General features: G+C 41.4%; 1 protein-coding gene across 14 annotated transcripts in view; it reads right to left on the bottom strand.

Annotated features, from left to right (window-relative positions):
* Nucleotides 1-21409, bottom strand: part of celf5a (cugbp, Elav-like family member 5a) — a 187638-nt gene that overhangs the window by 78071 nt on the left and 88158 nt on the right. For all 14 annotated transcript variants that reach the window (XM_026158996.2, XM_026158999.2, XM_026158997.2 and 11 more), the window contains exon 3: nt 889-937. In XM_026158996.2, coding sequence (XP_026014781.1) covers nt 889-937 — 49 coding nt within the window. The remainder of the gene's footprint in view (nt 1-888; nt 938-21409) is intronic.

Here is a 21409-nt window from a genome sequence, read left to right as displayed (position 1 = left end):
GAACAGCATCCCTCCTTTAAATAACAAAAAGGAACTTGCTTTGTTACGTGGTGACACGAGATGAGATGCACACCAAATAATAACAGTGAGGTTTTGTTGTTTCTGCCACTGACTTGAAGGATGCCTCTGCATCCCATTAACATATATGCAGAGAGACAGTGAGTACATAAAAGCCTCCAAATATGGGAGAGATCAAAGAGGACAGAATTAAGGCCAAATAATGAGGATCTTGGCATGATCCCTGCACATTTATTGATTGTTTGGCAAGCTGAACAAGCTTCTGCTCCATTTTTCCTGTCTATACTATTTAGTCTTGTGATTCAAATGCACAAGATCAAGCAGTGTGGGTTTTAACAGGATCTTTGCAATGGCTACGGTTCCAGTACTGATTCTAATAACTATCTAAATTACAGTGTAATAATAATGTGTTCACAACAGGAAACAGGGAAAGAGAGATGGGCAGAGCTCACCACATCAGTGAAACATTCTTTAATCAAAAAAAGCATACGCATGAGAGATTAATCCATAAATCCAGTATTTGAATTATTATCAGTAAAAAACAACAAAAAATTACAAATTGCCGCAAACCTAGTGACATGTAGTCAAGTCAAGATTACATCAAACTTCCTGTTTGATGTCACCCAGTCTTTTAAATCTACTCTCACATAATTTGGTTACGTTTTGTTGAAATTGCTCCCATACTGAATAGAAGTGCAACAACAAGAAGGAAAGGGAAGTGGGATAGGACAAAAGAAGAGTGTTATTATTATTGCATTTGGAGCAGTGGAACAGATGAGATCAGAGGGGAAGAAATGAAGAGAATTAGCCTAGATAAGGCAGATGAAAAAATAGGATGTGAATAAATGATGAAGAAAAGAAGACAACTACCTCCACGGCTCTCGCTGTCAGCTGGTTTCACCTGGATGGGGCGAGTCATCTGGAAGAGAGAAAAGAAAGAGTGTCAGCGAGGTTAGAGGTGGCGACTTGGGCCGGCGTTGCTACAACAGAAGGCCACAAACCAGGGATGTCAAGCTCCCATATGAATAGCTACTCTGCAATACTGATCAAAGTGCCGTGGCTGCGGAGGCAACCTAAACACCATCATACAGCTGAGTCAACTTGATACTGTAGTGTTTCTGGAGCTGGCTACTTAGTGAAAACAAAACAATCTAAGCTCCCATTTACACACACACACACCCAATCCTATTTGGGATTTTTCATGGCGGCTGCATGGAGAAGTTGAAGGGCTGCATATGTGTGTCTAAGTGAGAGAGACCAAGGCAGTCCTAATAAAAGTGAATCCAGCCACAGGAGGAGAGATCAATGCAGGCCTATTGATCCAGGCCCTTGGGCTGTGGAGAGTGTCTGGCTGGGAAGGATTCTCTGGTTAGAAGGCTCACTCTAATCCACTGGACCCTGATAAGAATGGCATTGCCTGGATTAGATGCCTCTGTCATCACAGCCTTTGTGTCACGCTCTCCTCCTTCCCCAATCTTACCTCCTTCTTTTTTCATTATTGTTGTTCAAGCTGAACAGTTTTGCCCGACTTTGGCAGATTTGTTTGGAAGAAGGGTGAAAGATGTAACTATGATTCCCAAAATGTTCGTTACAGCAGCAGCTGTTTTTAAATTGAATATATGAGTCTTACATGCTGGTTATACACCCACCTGTGCATATGATATGTATATGTACGGCAGCAGAGCATAAAGCTCATAAGATGATTTATCTGCACACGTCAAAATGCCAGCATCACACCCTACTTTGACTGAGGCAACAACTGTGAGAACAAAAAGACTGGATTAAAAAAATGAGACCACAAATAGCCCAAACATGTAACAAGATTACTGGAATATAAAAGCAACCTCTTGAACCATTTGTAGCTGCTTTTTAAGACCACTTGTCATTCTTGGTGTTGCAGTCAAATGACTAAGAAACCGCCATGCGCTGATATTTTTATAGCCAGATATGTATATTTTGAACCATCGTCCTGTCATGTATCTTTTCCCCCCCCGTTCAATTCCAGAACAGGGCTGAAAAGGTCAGATTTAAAGACAGGGCAGTCCAATAAAAGCATGACATGTTCAAGGAGAAACACCATAATGGGATTTTAAAATGTCTTAATAACATGCTGATATATGGGGCAGAGGCCCAGGCCCGATTCATTAAGTGCTAAACGTATCCATTTTCACCTTGAGGAACTGAGTAACCTTCCCTAGCTGAAATTATTCCATAAATTTACCCATCGTAAATAATAACTAGAACTAGCTAAGACTTTGTAGGAAAACAGAGAGGATGTTATCCTTGTGAAGGTTGTGGTTTCAGCTCCTCGTGTCTTGGGTGGCTCCTCTCCCTCTCCCTATCCATCTACAAGTGCTTTCTTTTCCTTGTATAACACGAGCAAAGTAGCACTACGGTATGCTAATGCCAAGCCACGGGGTGCACTGCTCCACAGCGTGTTCAGATAGATTACAGAGTCAACCGCAATACTATCGCACACGTTCAAAGCAACCTCCGAGACAGAAACACCTCTGAAACGGGGAAAGAAACAGCCGCAAGACAAATTCACAGATAACTTAACAACCCTCGGCTCCTTCGCAACAACACAGGAAATCTTTGAATTTGCCTTTGACGTGTCAAACGGACAAAAGACGCTTCGATCCTGCCAGTTGATTTTTGTTCAAATGCATGATGGAGGAGGCCAAATCCACGGCTGTGGCTCTACAATGCTATGATCTCAGCCATCTCTACAGGGTGCCTGTGTGTGGGAGGCAGTTCTCTAAAGCTAGTTACTGTTCAGCCTCCAACATGCCAGCTTAATGGTCTATTTATTTGCCCGAGAGCAATGCATTATGGTCCAGAACAGTCACAGCTGATGGCTCTCAGTTTGTTAAATTTCCCTTGAACACATAAAGAAAATCGTGTAATTCCAGCAGAAATTAAGTGCAAATTGTACACCCGTACTATTAGCCTGCTCACACATGCACAGACAAGGTAACTTAAGTTAAATTTATTAAGTACTGGTGTTGCCAAGGAAACCATTAATTAACTCGGCTACTTTAGGGCATTTTTTTCTCACTATGCCCTTTAACAACTGGAGCTCGCAGATTATTGACATGCTAATAAAGAATGAAACAATAACTGATTCTTTTCTCGCTTTTATCTATTAATAAATATTTGGGAATGATCAAGTGAGAGCCTCGAATGAAAATACCAGACAAAAAAAATAGGTGAGATTTTGGAAAACGACAAGAAGAAATGGAGAAAGTCATAAGAGAAGCACAGCGCCGAAGGGAGAAAGAGAGTGAAGGAAAAAGATGCCTGCAGCTCTTAGATAAGATTGCCTCTCTGCTGAGTGCCATTTCTGCTGCTCTGACTCCACTTTCCTGCCTTTCACTTTCAAACACACTGTGAAAAATCCCCAAAAAGACAAAACAAAGAGGTAAAAAAAAGCACCTGCATTATACAAACACTGTATATTTACAGCACAAATTAACCACCTGCCTCCCTAGGCTACCCTCTGCTCAAATGTACTGTTTGCATATTTGTGGGACATCAATTATAATTGGCAAAACGATGAAAATGCATTTTGAATGTGAATAAATACTGGGAGAGAAACTCGCTATATCTACATGTCTGATATTGTGGAGCACAAATAATTTGTCTCTTGTATTCATTTTTTTTCTAAATTTGTTCATTATTATTTGCATCACCGGATCTACAAGGGGAACCAACCACATACTGCATTAATCAAGATTTTGATTTATTTAATGGGTTTTGTATCTCCCACAGAATCATTGTTATACTAATTTCATCATTATGTAAAAATACATTTGCGGTAAAATAAAAGTTTGATGCATGTGCCTTCTGTCCTAAACATGTTTTTTTAAACTGTGTGGAAGAAAAGATGGGGACTTTCTTCTTTCTTTACATTACTTATTCTGAATCTTAAAGGTTATTACAAGGAGATTGTGAAAGTAAACTGATCGTGTTTGACTGAAGCCAATAAATAAGCTTCAATCAGTTGCTTCACGATCTTCAAACTAGCTAACATTCTTTGAATTCCACCTCGAGCGAAAAGAGTTTCTGGTTTTCCCAGTAAGCGCCCTGGTCTTTCTCCATTTCCCATTCCACACACTGTGTTGCTCTAAGGGCTTTGACAAATCTATATGCTTTCATTGAACCGCCTCATTTGCCCAGTTAAGCCCGCAGTCAGTTGAATTAAAGCTTTTAACACTAGTATGTTGCTGTTTTATGAGAAGGGTCAGATGGAAACCCTGGGGCTTGCAGAACATAATGTAGTGTGCACTATGCCTGGAATATACACACTCAGCCAGCTGGTTTGTCTCTGTTCATTAGTCTACAAGACTGATGGTCAGCTATCTCTTTACATATACTGTTACAAAGTGATACACATATCCAAGTACCATATGACACTTTTTTAACCTGGTAAAATGGCACCTAACACAGGTGTGGTTTCTGTTTAAGCAATCCCTAACCACCTCTGGGATCGAGCCATTCGAGTGTCTGATTTTATATTTCACCACAAAAGTCAAAGGATGTGTAGTTGAGATTTTGTCAGCCAGGTGTGGTGGATTTCAAGTCTACTGCTGGCACTATCTGTGACAGGAGGAAGTTCATAACTAGAGTTTAGCAGGATTGAGCAGTACAAAGTCCCATTCTTTAAATGGTGAAACCCCAGAGACGGCCAGTGGAGAGACAATAACGCAAGACCTGGTGCGATTCCAAGTGCAAATTTTGAACTTTCATATTTATGAAAAGAGATACACGTAAAGATGAACAGTAAACAGAAATAAAACTGCAGTAAATCCCGTCTTGTTTTTTAAAAAGCCAATTCCTCAGTAGAAGCAGTCCTTTAGAAACAGTTATCCAACAGCTCTTACTTACAGGGCTGCAATAAAATAACTCTAACAGCCATATAATATGTGTGATGTCTTCTGGCTTTCGTTCCAGTTTAATATAGAGTAATGTTTGTTCTGGGATCATTAATACGCATTAGTGGGCCATCAGAGCTCATAGTGCTGCACTGCTCAGTAACAGGAGCATAAACAGCCCCCTTCCGACTGGGCCGTCTCAGCTGATATAATTAATATTTCCAATTATTGATCTGAGGGAGTGCTGAGTGGTGACTGTCCGGGGCCCCCGGCTCTAGCTAATAAATCTGTACTGTATACAGTAGGAAGGAGAGCGTAGAGAGGAAGAGAGCATGACAGCAGAGAGCCTTTGTGTAATGTTTTACACTTTAAAAGTGCTTCGTTGCAATCACAATAGTAATAATTTATGTGCATTTTTGTTTTGGTTAAGTTTTGTTTTTATGCTGTAGCATTCTTGGGGGAAGCACTTTGTCATGTTTATCTTGAAAGGTGTAATACAAATTAGATTTTACTTATTAAAAAAGTGAAAGCCCTGCTTCTTGTCACCAACCATTAGCACAAGTTCTTGATATATTCCCATTACCGTGGGCCTATAACACAATGTATGTGATTTCAAATACATTAGATGTTGGATGTTAGCAAGTATGGACCCAAATATAAAGTTCATGAGTGTAGCAAACAAAATGAATATTTGAATGAAAGATAAGAATCACTTATTAAGTCCAGGAACAAAACAATACAAAGACACCAGAGATAGCCACAGAAAGAACACAAGGGCAAAAAGCCAGACCGCCAGCTGACAGAGACAACACTACCTACATACAAAAATGTGATTGGGTGCAGGCGAAAACAGCCAAACGCAGGGGAAACTCATTACCAAAATAAAACAGGAAATGAACTCAGTCATCAATCATAGCAATCCGGTCGTTAAGTGATGACGTGACGAATCCTACTTCCAGGCCTAAAGTAGTCTGCGTTTAATATGGCTTTTGTGTTGTTAATATGTTTAATGTTTTGTATTTTCTTCTATTTAATCTCAAAAAGCTCCTAAAAACAGTCAGTGATCACTGTTGACCTCCCTCGGCTTTTATTACCGCTAATCATTTATTTAAGCTCAGTTTTTAAAACCTTAGGATGTAACTACAGCCCAGCCCATGCAGCAGTATATGAATGAATAACCTCGTATTGTGGATAGATTATCTCAGTTGTTCTCCTGGCTGAAGTTTGGTCCTTTTACAGCATCCTGCCATGCGATTACATTTGTTCCTGACCACCGAGAACACTCAAGTTAACTTTTATCGAGTGAAAAAAAAGTTAGCTTGTTTATATTATGCTAACATAGCTGTGTCGCTAGCGATCACATAGCACATCATTATATACCAGCTAGCCAAACTTCAGTAACCCTACAAACGTCACTGCTGTTTAGCTTTCTGTTTTCATTTATGTTGGAAGTGAAAACAGAGCTGTACGTTTTAATTTGTTTCCAAAACCCCGCAGTCAGGACATGCTATATTGTATTTAGATAGAAGCTAGCGAGCTAACTTCCTGCTAACTTCTAACTCCGTTAAATGTCATAAATTCTGTTTTCATGGATGCCTGGATGTTAAACTCAATTGTTACACCTGGTAGAGCAGAACGCTGATCATTTTATTAAAGATGAAAGACTTAAGACAGTTTTTCAACTCTCAGTAATGCCATAGTGATCGTTTGATATATGGACCGGCAGCGGAGTTTAGGCCCAGACACGGCTAGTGACGTCAGACTTAACGACCGGATTAAATAAAAACAGTTAAATAAACAGAATTTCATGCATGGGTTTATATTCATGTGCATTTAACTAATAACTACACTTTTGAATAAATGAGGCGTTGCTGCCTACACTATACTCATCCTGTATTGCTCGTGCGTGAATGCTCACATGTGTTTGAATGCATGAGGGAGAATGTTTGTGCAAATGATTTATAATTTAGCCATATGTGGAAATGTGCTGGCAGCAGCAGTGTGGTGGTCCTGATAAGAAGCATCAGTCAGTGCTGAGAAGATGGCAGCCACTATAAGCTTTGGGATTCCTATCAGAAGCAAAAGGATTTTAAGCTCGAGGCACTGACATGGACTGACAGACACCTGCAGACCTCAGCTAGTCGGTATCAGATTTGTAAGCAAGAAAAGTTCTACTCCATAAATCTACATTCACTTTGAATAGAAATAAGACACAGGCTTTATTATGATTTTCTTGCAGGATTTCATGTGTGAAGGTGCACTCAAAGATAAACATGTATACTGCTGCTCAGAGTGCAATTTGTTTTTACTCTGTACTTATGCTGTATGATTAAGTGTTACTTTTTTACAAAGGCTGAACAACTTATATTGGAACTAAATTGTTAATATCCATCTGTTACACTGAATGCTTCTTCTTGTAATACACCAATTAGCAATGAAGCCACAGCTAACTCACGAACATGTGCAATCTGTAGTACCATAACCACTAGCACCACTACAACATCTCTGATTAAGACCATTAGACCTTCTGTTGTCTGATGCCATCCAAGTTCCTGTTTATTTCTTCCCCCAAAACACTAACTGCCTCCCAGAAACAGCCTGAAGTCCATCTACCGAATGCTTTCCAAAAGACTTTCCAACCCTCTCTATTATCATAGCTTTAGTAGCTGAAGTGGTTGGCCAGCTGTCTGCCTGCTACAGCCCTCATTACACAGACAACAGAACTCGGCTCTCATCAAGATTTCATGAAGGTGAATGTCACACATCAGAACTACCTCATTTGTGGCACCCCATGACTCAGCAGACACGCATGGCGTGGATGTGTTGGTTCTGATCAGACTCTTTATTACTTCTGTAAAGAGTCTAATTAGCCCAAAATACCATATAAAAATCTCACCATCCACCTCTGAGTTTCCTTATTACTATTCAAACCCTCTGCACAAGCATGCTCGCTTTCACACCACGCTTGTCCGTCTAGTTGATTATGGCTTCCTGCCTTGTGGAGTATAAGCTCTCTAACAGTATTTGTATGAGAGACTCTGAGTCCTACAAGACTTGTGCACTGGACTTGGGTATGTGGGTGATAGAAACAGTGTGCAATCATGAGGGGGAGTAGATAGGGGGATTGAGCTAATGCCTAAATCCTGTCCTACTGAGCCTGTAGCGGGGCGTCCAAGAGATAAAGAGAAACAGAAGGGGAGAAAAGTAAGAGACCCAGGGAGATGGAAAGACAGGGGGAGGAAAAGGATCTTAGAGAAGTGACAGAAAAGCAAAAACGAATGAAAAGATGAGAGAGAAGATGGAGAGATTGCGAGAGAAGAGTGGGGCGGGAGGGTGTTTAAAAACAGAAAAGAGAAACATTTTTTTCATGTCCCACCCCGCCTTCTCCTACACGTCCTGACTTATGAGCCACACTTTGGTTATCAGGGGAAGGGCATCAGTCCCAGACATCTTTGGCATGGCTGCTTTTCTAGCCCAGAGAGCTATTGACATGGTGTGTTACTGTAATGCGTGAAGCAGTGGGAGACTCATTGTAAATCTGTGTCAACAAATGCTGGAGCAGCAGCAAGCTCAATCTCTCCCTCTCTCGCTCGCTCGCTCTCTTTCTCTGCCTTGCTTTGCCTCTCTCTTGCATTTACCAACCTATCTAATGAATCTTATCTGCACAGCACACTGGAGGCTTAAGCTTTTGGTGGGCTCACATCTCTCCCACACACACAGACAGAATCCCTCTCTTTTTTATTCTGCTCGCTGTTTCATGTGGTTTACTCTCTTCAGTTCATTTTGAGGAACTGTCCTTAGAAAGATAAGATCGCGACGACAGACCCAACCCGGTGGCTTCAGAAGGGCGACATCATGCCAATCCCAGCATGCGCCACAGAAAGGGTCCGGAGTGAGAGGAAGTAGTGGAATGATGGAGGATATGTGCCGTGACAGAATTACAGATGTGGACTTGTGTGAGGCTTTAATGCTTAAAGGTGCCCTTATGAACCGATGCCATGTTTCCTATCTGGCCACAGCTTTGATATTTGCTTTGAAGATTACATCTTTCCTGACCATCAGTGAGTTACAGCTAAGGTAGTGATGTAGATAATCACATCCTGGATGCTCACATGCAAGCACATTACTACACATGCACTTCAATTTAGATCATATGGTGTTACGTCCAGCAGAATTTTCATTAATAACAATAAAAAACAAAATAACTGTCTTGTTCATTCTTTCATTTAATTAGGTGTTATTGATTATTATGTTATTGATTTATTGATATGGAGAGACAGCAAAAACTACTTGAAGCAGCCCCGGTCATGTGTTGGATTTGCTGCTGTTACTTCTCCCTCAGCCCTGTCCCTGCTTTCATAGCGTTTGGCATGTCTGTGCTATGTTTCAGGCAATGAAACAGACACTGAATATCTGCTCTTGAAGCCATGACTTTATTCTGAAAACATTTAGGTTTGTTAATGGAAGCCTAAATGTACCAAATATGTTATGGCATCTGTGTTCTGCAAATCTCGCAAATGCACCTATCCATCCAATTGCACGCACACACATGCACACACATGCACACACATGCACACACACATCCTGAGCTGCATGTTTCCTGCATGTTTCCTTTACCCTCTGTGTTGAGCCCAGAATGCTCCTGCTGCTGTCACAGCAACTCCAGGATTGTGACAGATTACGGCCTGCTGCTCTGACCAATAGGTGCCAAAAAGTGTTGTCTGCCCACTGACTCATAATTCTTGGCATACCTATGCCGAGTTGACGTTTCTTTAATGGTCCCAAGACCTCCAGTAGGAATCTTGTCCTGAGCACTATGATTGCCTATTAGAAATTCACCAGCACCTGCATTTTTCCTCCACTCCCTATGCTACCCTTCACAGAAAAAGAGGGGAACAGCAGAAGGTGAAGCCAGAGGAGGATAGAGATAGATGGAAGGAGGGATTTAGACAGGGACAGCGCCAAGCATGTTGGCTTTGCTTTGGAGAAAGGTGTGAGAGGAGCCAGAAACAGTGAGACAGGCTAAAAAATAGAACCTGGAAATGAAACAGACCAATGAACAAACCCAATCTACAAATGAAGAGAGCTTAATAAGACTTTCTTTAACTGATTTTGTTTTCAGAAGAATCTTAGTACATCCTCCTTTAACTTTCACTGCACACATTCTTTCAGTATAAATGCCCTCCTGCCTGAATCCTGAGGGTTTCTCTGATGAACCATAGTAAGTCTCCTCTGGTCTTCTCTCAGTATGATGCAATGGTTATTAACGATAGAATGATCAACCATTTGCAACTGAATAGGATTCTTATCAAGTTAGTAAAATCTCAACTGGGCACAGTTGCCTGGTACATGTGTATGTTTTTGTGTTAGTCCATCAAAGGCCGGATTGTGACAAGGAGCCAGAACTCGCAGGATCGACATAGATCCAGCCTGCTCTGTCCATCTGCTCCAAGCTTCATTCCCAGCATATCAATACCCCGTGTTTCACACACACGCATGCACACACACAGCACTCTGTCACCTGCGACTTCTCCTGGTCCCATCACTCTCCCACCATTCCAGCCCTTGGCTGCAAAGCCTGCTTATGTTTCATCCTGACACTTAGAGAAAATCCTTGCTTGTCTATAAGCGCATTCAGCACCACACAAAGGGAACGGGCCTGTCTTCTAGCCTCTCTCGCCTCCTCCTCCTTTCCCTCCTCCCCTCAAGTCTGAGGCTACAACACGGTGAAATTGTTTGCTAAATAAACACAAAGACCCCTCTCACTGTGTCAGCTTCAACCTTGAACTGCACAGAACCCGGGGGCCAGACAAGCAGCACACTGGCCTGACCTCTCGCCATTTCTCCAAATCTGCAGCAAACACACTCTGACGAAGTGAGAACAAGAAGCACTGGAGCGGAAAACACATTGGAAGTGTCTTTGCCAACTCCCACTCCTCACTGCCTCCTAAGGCCTTGTGTGGCTTATTTCAATGGTAAGGTTTGAAGTGGGTGAGTAAATGGAGTTTGGGGCAGTGTTCAGCATGTGTGCCTGCGTCTAAATTCTGTCAAAATTTTGGACGCTGCGGGAATAAAATAAATTTTGTCATTTTCTGTACACAGTTTAGAAAGAGGCATAGATTCAGGTTTAAAGACAAGGAGGTGCTGCAGGGGAAAGTTGCACTGCAGAGTGAGCTGTGGCTTGGAACCAAGGATGAGGGATTTGTGTTTTCCAACACATAGACGAATATGTTCTTTGAGGCTATGGGTAGTTATCACAACAGCTAAAAAAGTGACGAGGGCTCCAAGTGTTTTTTTGTCCAGACTGGCCCAGTGCATTACATTCATTCTTTGGGTATTGCTTTTGTTCTTTCGTTTCCTTAAACTGCACTGAAACCCAGTGAAAGACCTATGAAACAAAGCACACGTCTGTGTATTGCACATTATTTCAGAATATCATTAACCCCAATCTCCAATGCAAACAACTGTGAAGGATTTGCCCCAGAATCACAAGAACTGTAAATTCTGCCAAAGATTCGAGCTAAACTGACACAGATATTTAGGGTTTTCTTTCCAGCCACGAGTACACCTTCCAAACAGCTAGATGCTGCCTGAGGTGTGACACCTAGACAATTCCTCCTTTGGTGGAGGGTCACCAAAAATCTCCCTTTCTTTTCTCCTTCCCCTGGTCTGCCCCCCTACTCTGTGCTGCCCTGTGTGGGGGAGTCTTCCCTGCAGGTTCGCTGCTGTGTCCCTGTCCCTAGTTCTCTGGGGTGGGTGCAACTTAATCTTCCAGGGTTGGTGCGGGTGCTAGGGGTAGGGGTTGCTGTGTGACTGGTTGTCCTGTGCCACTGGGGGTATGCATCTAGGTTGTGCTGGCTGGTGTCCTTTTTGGACAATGCTAAAAAAATAACAATGCAGAGTGTCTAACTGGCCATTAAATGACCAGGGTAAATAAGAAAACAAAAATAAGAAAACAGAAAAGAAAAGCATATGTTAGCTTTGATAATATTTCATGGTAGAGACAGTTCTCTTTCACATCTACAGAGGTGTGAGGGAATTAAGCTTCAGCGAGAGATTCAGTTGTCCAGTTACGATGCCTTACCTTGAGCATCAAAATGCTACGCATCTTCCCCCCTGCCATCCCCACCGCTAACCTCATAACGTATCCTCCTCCATTTTTACAGCAGCATCTACAGACCATGACTTCACTTGCTTCTCATGCCTCCCTCTGCCCAGGGATTTTTGTATGCGTGCATGTATTCATGAGCAGGTATTAAATTTGAATATGTTTTTTTTTACAGTCAACAGTCACTGATATACAGCTCTTGCAGGCCAAGAGGAGGGAGAGGTGCGGAGAGAGAGGGCAAGGGAGAAAGGGAGACATTCAGTGCACTCTGCATGAACTGGAGAAAAAGAACAGAAGCCTCCTACGCTTTTCTTCCTTGTTGGTTTAATGTTCATCAATTACTATATTGTTCACTGGTGTTGTGTTTATCTGCACGCATCTGTCTAAAAAAATTAGACACTTAAATATTTACCACTGTTCAGTATCTAATGCTTAAATCATAAAAAAAATATACTTTAGATTTGAGCCGCATTCTCTTTTCTTCTCTCACCTTCCTGCTCTTGTAACGTGGATGATGTGTCGAGCCATTAGGTCAGCATTGTTTTTCTCACTTCTTTCTTTTTTAATGGCAGTCCTGTGAGCACTACGACTAGTTCACATGCCGCTTTGCATTTGTTCTTGAGTGTTAATACCAAGGGACAATGTCACTCAGAGAGCGATCCAAAAGCACTTAAGGATGTAACCTACATACACTCAAGCATGGACAGAAAAATGAATGCAAAGATACTCACAAGTGAACCTAAAGCACAGGCACACACACGTCGGGTATTCATATCTTGTGGGGACATCCAATTGACATAATGCTTTCCCTAGCCACTTACCCTAACCATAAACATAAAAATGAATGCCTAACCCTTACCCTAAACCTAACCATAACCCAATTGTAACCCAGACAGAAAAAACACATTTTGAGTCTCAAAAATGACTTCAAACTTGTGGGGATTTTGGTCCCCGTAAGTACAGTAAATGTCCAATTTCTGGTCCCACAAAGATATGAAAACACGCTCACACACACACACAAACACATCAAGACGAGGGTTGGAGCGTGGGCTCGTAACTCATGGCAGTGGTGGAGTTGGGTGGGGCGGGGGTCCACAGAGGCGACACTTTATTTGCTCTCATAGCACCCACAGTCCTCAGCCAATATGGTTTACAGTGCTTATTCCAAAGTAACGAGGACAGAGAAAAAAAGAAAGCAATAGGAGAGAGGAGAGTGCACAGAAAATGGAAAGGGCCACAGAAGTGATTTTACCTCATAGTTCATCTTCATCTGGGCGCCCCATCCCAACCCCCAGTTCATGAAATAAGTCCTGCTGAAAATCAATGGCAGTCCGAGCCGTGTAAAGGTCAGCCATTCAGCAGCACTGGCCTTGGTGGACCAGTCAAGCCCAGGCTTGTACTGTGAAGCTCAGCTAAGTAGAATTAATGGGGGGATCGATTATTCTGCGCACAACTTAAATTGAACTAAGCAGAGAATCATTTTAAGGCAGGAACTGTACCATGACGTAGAATGAGATGCATTTGCCACATAGCCGACCCCAGAACTCATTTTGCAAGCACAAAGTAAACGGGTGGAATAAAAAAAGAGATTTTACAAAAAAGGAGTCTCTTTCCACTTCTGTTCCCTTCGTTTTGAGTCTCTCTTGATAATACCCTAGCACCACCTGGGACCCGACTCATAGATTTGATACATAGAAACACTTTCCTGTTTTCTCTTTCTTGTTCTTCTTCCCCCCTCCCTCCCTTTTCCCCTTTTCACTTTTTATTTTATTTTATTTTATTTCATGTCACCTTTGGCACCTCATTCTTCTTGTATTTTTCACTTGTTTAAAACAAAATCAATATGGAACCGGAGGAGACAAATCAACGTATGGTGGCACCGCAGGGGGAGGCCGGGCAGGCTCCCACCTCTCCGGTCACATGTTCTGTGCTCACTTGCTTGTTCCATGGTACGGGGGGGAGGGGAGGCATAAGTGAAAGAAGGAAGGGTGGATGAGTGGAAGTAAAGACGTAAGATTTGACTTATGGAAGGATAAAATGATAAGAGACCAAAGGGCTGGAGAGGGATGAAAGGAAACTGGTGAGGGATGAAACAATGTTCCAATGGGAGGGCATATGGAAGGAGAAATGAATGGAGAGAGAGTGAAATGAGAGAAAGAGAGGAGAGGAGTGGGCGGCAGTGGCGGTGGTGTCGGTGGGGGTGCATATCATGGAAAATTCTGCTCCAGTGACTGGAGTGCAGAATGGGAGCCCTCATCTATAATGTATATCATGGATCCGTGAGAGATTTTCATACATATAAAATGGAGCAGCACCAGGAAGTGTCTCGCTGCCACAGCACACACGAGCATCGCCCGTGGGGGCAATTTCAATATTCTGTTCTGTTTGTACTTTCACAGTGTTAATTCACATACACCCCTGTGTTCCTCAGTGTTGCTTCATATTGTGTGAGTCAAAAAGGATTAAAAGACTCTATGACTATATGTAAACACATTTTATTCAAGATTATTCAAACACCTCCTCTCCGGCATATTAAACCTCCATCTACACTTAAAGAGAACATGCTCAATCCTACCACGCTAAAGCAGCGGTTTAGAAAAGTTACGAGCAGAGGTTTATGAACCATCATGACACGGTATGGCGCTTATACGTTGTTCATCAGCTACGTCTCTCCCTCTTGTCTTGCTTTTCTTTTTAAACAGCTTGGACAGTAAACATATCATCATGTGGGAAACTGGAAAAATGAAATAAATAAACATGACAAGTGGCCACTTAGCCACAGCCTCCCTCATTGAAACCTGATGAGGGCCGTGTCTAGGCTAACTTCAACAAACGCTAAGTGACATGCTTAAGTGGGTTCAGGTTGCGCATCCGGGGTAATTCAGTAAAAATACAAATGAGGCTGGCTGGGAAAGCAGATCACTATGCACTCATTCAAAACAGAAAGCTAGAGAGAGCAAAGGAAAGAGAAAAGACTTTCATTTCTTCGTCCGTCCTTCAGAAGGTTCGCTTGGCCTCACATCGACCCCCCCGCCCTGCCGAACACACACATACACTGCCCAGCCATAAACAGCGTTATATAGACCTGGTGATTTCCCTCATTGGGAATCGATAACAAATAACCTCACTTTTCACTGGCCATTATGGTCCGTGTCGACCATACCAAGTGGTCTTTATCTGCACACCGATGTCACGCCTGACCTTGAGCTCTCTGCTCCTCTCTCCCTCCGCTCCCCAGGTAGATTTCAAGCAGAGGGTTCAGTCCTGGGTTTTGGAAAGGTTCAAATTGAGCCCTATGGGAGTGGGGAGCGGAGAGCAGCCATCTCCCATGACAGATCAATGGTAGGTCTTACCACAGGGCAGGGGGCCAGCACCTTGCACAACCTGCTAATAGAATCCCAATGTCATTGCTGACACTACATCGCCAGGGCTGCTGGAGGTTAGCCTGCAGGACAGTAGGACAGCCATGGTTTAAAAAGCCTTCAAGGTCTCCATGTTTTACATTCTTCTGCTACCAGTGTGTGTCTGTGTCTTTGTGTGTGTCTACTGATAAATGCATGAGAACAATGAAAGAACAAAAGTCGGAATATAATGTGTTTACAAGCAGAGTGGTGCATCTTAGTTTTAAAGTACAGATCGTTATGGAGTGTTGCTACACACCTTCCTTTAACTTCCTTAATCTTCCTCCAAACTATTTGGTTCCTTGCAGTCTTTGTGTCACTTTAAAACTGTACTCATGCTTTTGCATTTTGTAAATTATCTTCTTCTCACTCGCAGTTCAAAGATCGATCCAACTTAAGGTCTTCTTTAACACCACAGACATCCATCTACATCGTACAGTAGCAAAACCATTGATTCGTAGGAGAAACATTTTCATTTATGAATATGTATAAACACCTGTATGCCTACATATTCACACTCGCGTCATGAGTTCAGAGGAAGACTTGGTTACCAGAGCAAGCATGTCTGAGAGGATCTTAAGAGCTTCAGATGAAGAAAGGAATTCAATCTTAAACCCACGCCCACTTTCACTCCATCAATGCTTACACGTCATCTTGAGGACACATTTTTCAGAAACCTACCACTGGCGCTGAAGCTTGATTTTTGTCGTGTGGCTATCCATTATGGATCCTGGCCAAGAGTGTGACTGGCATTACTGTCAGGATTAAATATGAAGATGTTTAAACAGTGTCAACAGTTGAGATTTAGTTCATTTTCTACACTAACTTTAATTACTCATTGGCCCATCAATGCTCATCCTCTTCCTCTTGTCACTGTGAGTCATGACATTTATATAGCATGTCAGCCCCTGGGGGTCGACTGGAGATCCTCAGAAAACAGCTACTGTACGTTAATTAATTACCATCGACTCCAAGAATCATCTTTTTAAGTGGCCGCATCCATTACGCTTACCATCAATTTTTCAGTGACTTTACTGAGACCCATATGCCGCTACAGAATATTTTACAAGTTGCTAATGTTTACATGGTAAAGGACAAAGGCAGATGGACAGTTAAGATATCTAAACACATCAACGCAGCCACTGAAGTAGTGAATGGCTCAGCCTGGCCAGATACTGAGCTTTTGAGCCTCATACCCATAAAAAGGAAAACAAAATCCTGATTAAACTGCTGTTTGAACTGAGTAGCATCAGTCCCACGCAGGCAGTTTAGAAAACACCATCAGTAACGCCGTCCCTGTTTCAGGTCACAAGATCTCCTCATTAATGTATGTTTCCATCTTAAAGTAATTCTTAGTAAGCTATGAGAAAGACTTGAGTTTAATCTGCTGGGATTACTGACAAGAAGCGCTGGGAAGAACCAAAAATGCAGCAAACTTAGAAGACGTGTGCCACATAAGGTCAGCAGATGTTCCCTAACTTATTATAATAGAAAAACATTCACTTAACACAAATTTAGCTTTGTCTGTCAACTCGTTCAGCGAAAGTAAATTGTATTTTTTAATTGGATGCAGCCCTGTAAAATCACCTATCTACACTCGCGTAGCAAGTGAATGAGCTCCACAGTGGAGTGATCTCATGCAGAATAATATCCATCTCAACAAGTGAATCTAGATAGGTATGGTTGGCTGGCTCATTTTAGTCTTCAATGATGTAAACAAATTCGAACATAAACTGAGGCGCACACACACGCATGCATTCGCAAACCAACACACTGACACTTATTTCCGGACCAGGCAAGCAGAGAGGAGTTGCGTGCGCTTCTCCCTGCATTAATTCTGTTAATGATCAGAGAGGGTCAGCCTGCCTGTGATCCCTGTCCTACCATTAAACAAATAAAAACAACACTGATTACCAGGATGTTCACTGGATGCATCAATCTTGGGTAATTAGAGAGTGGTGTTTTGACTCCCTTCCCTTTTCTTTTCCTCCTTTTTTCCCTTTCCCTTGCTTATACCAAAGTCAGGCAGAAGCGGCAGACTCCTTTTAATGAACTAATAAGGTTGCGTGCTTGGTTAGCCAAGAATGAGACAGGAAAGAGACAAATAAGTTGGAGGAGAGGCTGCTTTACCAGCTAAATAATGCCGCTACAAGTACTAGCTTTTCCTGCCTTCCTACAGCAAGGTTCATCACTCTCGTTTTCAGAGTAGAAGAAAATAGCACCGTCCTATGTGTGGAGATAGCCAGAGTGTATGTGTGTGAGTGGGTTGCAGCCCGGGAAAGGACACAGCTGTCACATTAAGATCATCCAGGCCTCTAGCATTAATCTGTCTTGTAAAACCTTGAGACTGTGGTACTTTGAGCGAATGTGTGCATGTGTGTGTGCGTGCCTGCGTGCCTGCGTGCGTGTTTGAACATTTGCGTCGTTTCATGTGTAAGGAAGGAGTGAGATAGAGATGCTAATAGGGCATATGGTTCAGGATTCAAATCCAGATGCTCACGCAAACTAATGACATACGAATGTAATACAGGAAGAGAAAATGATTGAGCGAGAGAAGCAAAATGTGGGAGGATGAAAGACACACTGAAAACTGGGCTTGAAATAGGAATTGTAATTGAAAATAAAGGAAATAATGAATACCTAAGAGATTTTTTGCCAGTAAAAATAATAAAAGTGTGTGACAGATGAACACACAGGATGCTACATCCCGCATAAATTTGTGCTCGATGAGCTGAGTTGTCGCTTATATAATGTTGTACTGTACTGCGCTATGCTGAGCTCTGTTATTCCTGCACTGTGATGTGCAAACTTTGCTGTTTGTGTGCAATGCTAACCTGACTATGTTGTTTTCTGCGCTATGCTGTTCAATGCTGTGGCATGCTGTGATACGCTGGCTATGTTGTTTCTTTGCTGTGCTGTCCTGGGTGGTGACAGCCTCAGCCACTGACAGGTCCTTTAAATTCACCAGTGCCAATTAGAGTCACTCCAGACCTGGTGGTGGGTACATGCGGGAGAAGAGAGCAGTGAAAAAAGTGACTGGGACGCGATGGTTACAGGCCTGACGGGGCTGATGTAGAGATGGAAATGTGGTAATTTGGAGTAATTCGGCAACTCGCTGGCGCTTGCCTTGCCTGCCCGTCTGTCTGTCCACTGAAATAAATGGGGTCAGCAGCGTGTGATCGGCAACTTTCATTTATATGTAAATGACCCCATCGTTGCAGCAGCAGCAGCTGCTGTGGAAGCTGCTGCTAAGTCTGTACACACAGTCAAATGCTGGACGAGAGTTAGAAAGCGTGCCAGCCTGGCTGACTCCTGTCTCTGCTTCTCTATTCCTCTGTCTCTGTGTTTGCTCCAGATTTTCTCTCTCTTTATTTATCTCATTTTGTTTCTGGGGTTTTTTTGCATACAATAAAGTAACAATAATTAAGACATACCCTCAGAATGCTCCTTAACTGTATTTCTCTCCTGATAAACTTTTTACATTTATTTGGTCATTAAATATTTCAAAGCTCTAACTGTATGCCTTTATATGATCAGGGCTTTTTAAACCCAAGAAGTAGGTTCAATCAAATATATAAGTCATAAAATGGTGTGCTTCATGTAAAAAAACAAAACAAAAACAAATTATAGGGTCACAAAATACACGCCCAATAAATGAACAGCGATTTTATTTCAACATCTCTGTGCTTCTAAAGATATTTTAATTATTTGTAAATTCACCTCAGGTCACCCGAGCTTAAAGTCATATGAAACAAAATGAAAAAATAATTTGCAGTTAATTTGAATTTTTTTTTTCGAAAGCTGCAACAAGCAAATATTTGCAATTTTGTTTCCAATCTGTTATCAAAGACGTACGTCTTTACTTGTTTTCAAGTGAACTTTCATTATTATAACTATAATTATTATTTTGTAATCATAAAGCAAATACAAGTACAAGCAAGTCATCACCTACTAGCTACACCTTGCACACCATTCCTGAGATACTGCAATAGTAAGAAATAGTGTAGCAAAAAGCAACACTAAAAACAGTGGTGCAGATCAGATAGTGTATTGTAGGGCCTGGAGGTGTGTTCGCTTCATTACCTAGCTAGCCATTGTGCTGATGCAGAACCGGGGTCCTGTAAATTCCTGCCTGCTTGTGACACCATAGATAATTACACTTCCATAAATAATGGAGTGTGCCTTTCCCACTTCCTATAGAACTCTCCTAATGAGATTAATATACAGGGAGCAGCTGAAAACACTTGATAGGTAAATCTTTTTTTCTTCTTCATTGTAGTTTAAGAAATCCAACCCCCCCAAAAAAGTTCTGAACAGCTGCTGACTATGTGTTGTCAACTCCAAAACCAATTTCCATGCAATTTTGTCTACGGCAAATTAGATTACATGAAAATACCACAAAGAGGACAACCCATGCTCATTTATAATTCAGATTAAAAGGTTAACAAGCAGCTCGATTTAAGTAAATATGGTCACCAATAAGGTTACAGTTTAAGCAGCTAAAACATAAGGTTATAGTAGGCCACCTACTACAGTTTCATAATCATTCTTGTCTTAAAAGCTCATTCTCCTTATAGGTTTACCTATTCTTAAAGCTAATTGGCTAAATGCTGACAGCGCAGCATCAAGCGTGGGGTTTCTTCAGTGCAGCTACAACGATGTTCAATGAGAGAAAAGTTTTCAGCTTTCATCAGTGGGTATGCACAGGTTTGAGTGTCAGTCCCTCAGAATAAAAGCACAAAGGATATTTTCCCAGGCTCAGTCTTTTGCACTGATACTCAGAAATAATAGAGAGAGAGGCAGTACACTTTGAATCAGCGGGTTTCTTTTTCTTACTTTTTCCACTGGCACTAACAGACTGGTGCGATTGCTTTTTTCGTCTGCATGAAAAAAAAATGGAGCTATGTTTCTTTTAAGTGTCTCATAAACAACAAACAACCCCCAACTCCCTTCATCAAATCTTAAAAAAAATGTTTATTCTTCCTCTAACTGACAGTCCTGAACATGTTAAAGAGAGCTTTTATGTACATCGCTGCACTGCATTTACTTTGCAATGACTGTGTATCATGTTTATTGGCCATAACTAATTCATGAAAGCGATGCCTTTGATGATGCACTGATTTCATTATCAAAATCAGTATCTTTAAGTTATCTTTCATCTAGAGCATCGCTCTTATATATGCTTAATCTTAAAAGCTCAAATGTGTGGGAACGTCTAATTTGGTTTTCTGGAACCAACTGTTTTGGATTAAAGCTGAGTAAATAATTTATGTGTTCAAATAGTTCCATCTGCTATACATATGGAGGATGGCAACAATTTATATGCGAATCTCACATACTGTATTTGTTGTGAAAATGAAATACCGTTTTAATAAACTTGTTTCTTTTGCTTGCTGTCCCTTTCAAGGTAGGGATCTTAACATGCCCTAAAGTTTGTTCAAAGTAGAGGATAATCCCACAGGACAAGTTTCAAAGGAACATTTTAAAACTTTGTGTTAGTGTGTCATCAATAATGGACCTGCACAAGTTTCAAGGCTTACTATTGAAAAGAATTATCATTTTTGTGATTCAGACCCCAAAATACCATTCTGTAGTTACTGAAAATATCTGAAAATGCACACAAAGACACAAAAATATTCATTGAAACATTAGTCATTTGAAAAAGAAAGTACGAAAGAGTTTTGTAACAGGATGTACTAAAAACAAATAATCATCTGGTCCTTGGGAGCAGTGTTGGTCAAGTTACTTGAAAAAAGTAATCAGTTACTAATTACTGATTACTTCCCCAAAAAAGTAATCCCGTTACTTTACTGATTACTTATTTTCAAAAGTAATTAATTACTTAGTTACTTTTTAAAAACACGATTTACAACCTGAATAGGTGATAAAGCGATAGATCTTTCAGCCCAATTCTACTTTTTCTGCATAATCCATCATACAAAATGTAATCAAATAGAAAAGTCCTTTTTTAAAACTTGTTTTATTAGTTCTAATCTTTTAACTTTATG

Source organism: Astatotilapia calliptera, chromosome 23 (assembly GCF_964374335.1).
Source record: "Astatotilapia calliptera chromosome 23, fAstCal68.1, whole genome shotgun sequence".
Lineage (NCBI taxonomy): Eukaryota > Metazoa > Chordata > Actinopteri > Cichliformes > Cichlidae > Astatotilapia > Astatotilapia calliptera.
Note: the sequence above shows the minus strand (reverse complement) of the source record. Positions and strands in the feature narration are given on the sequence as shown.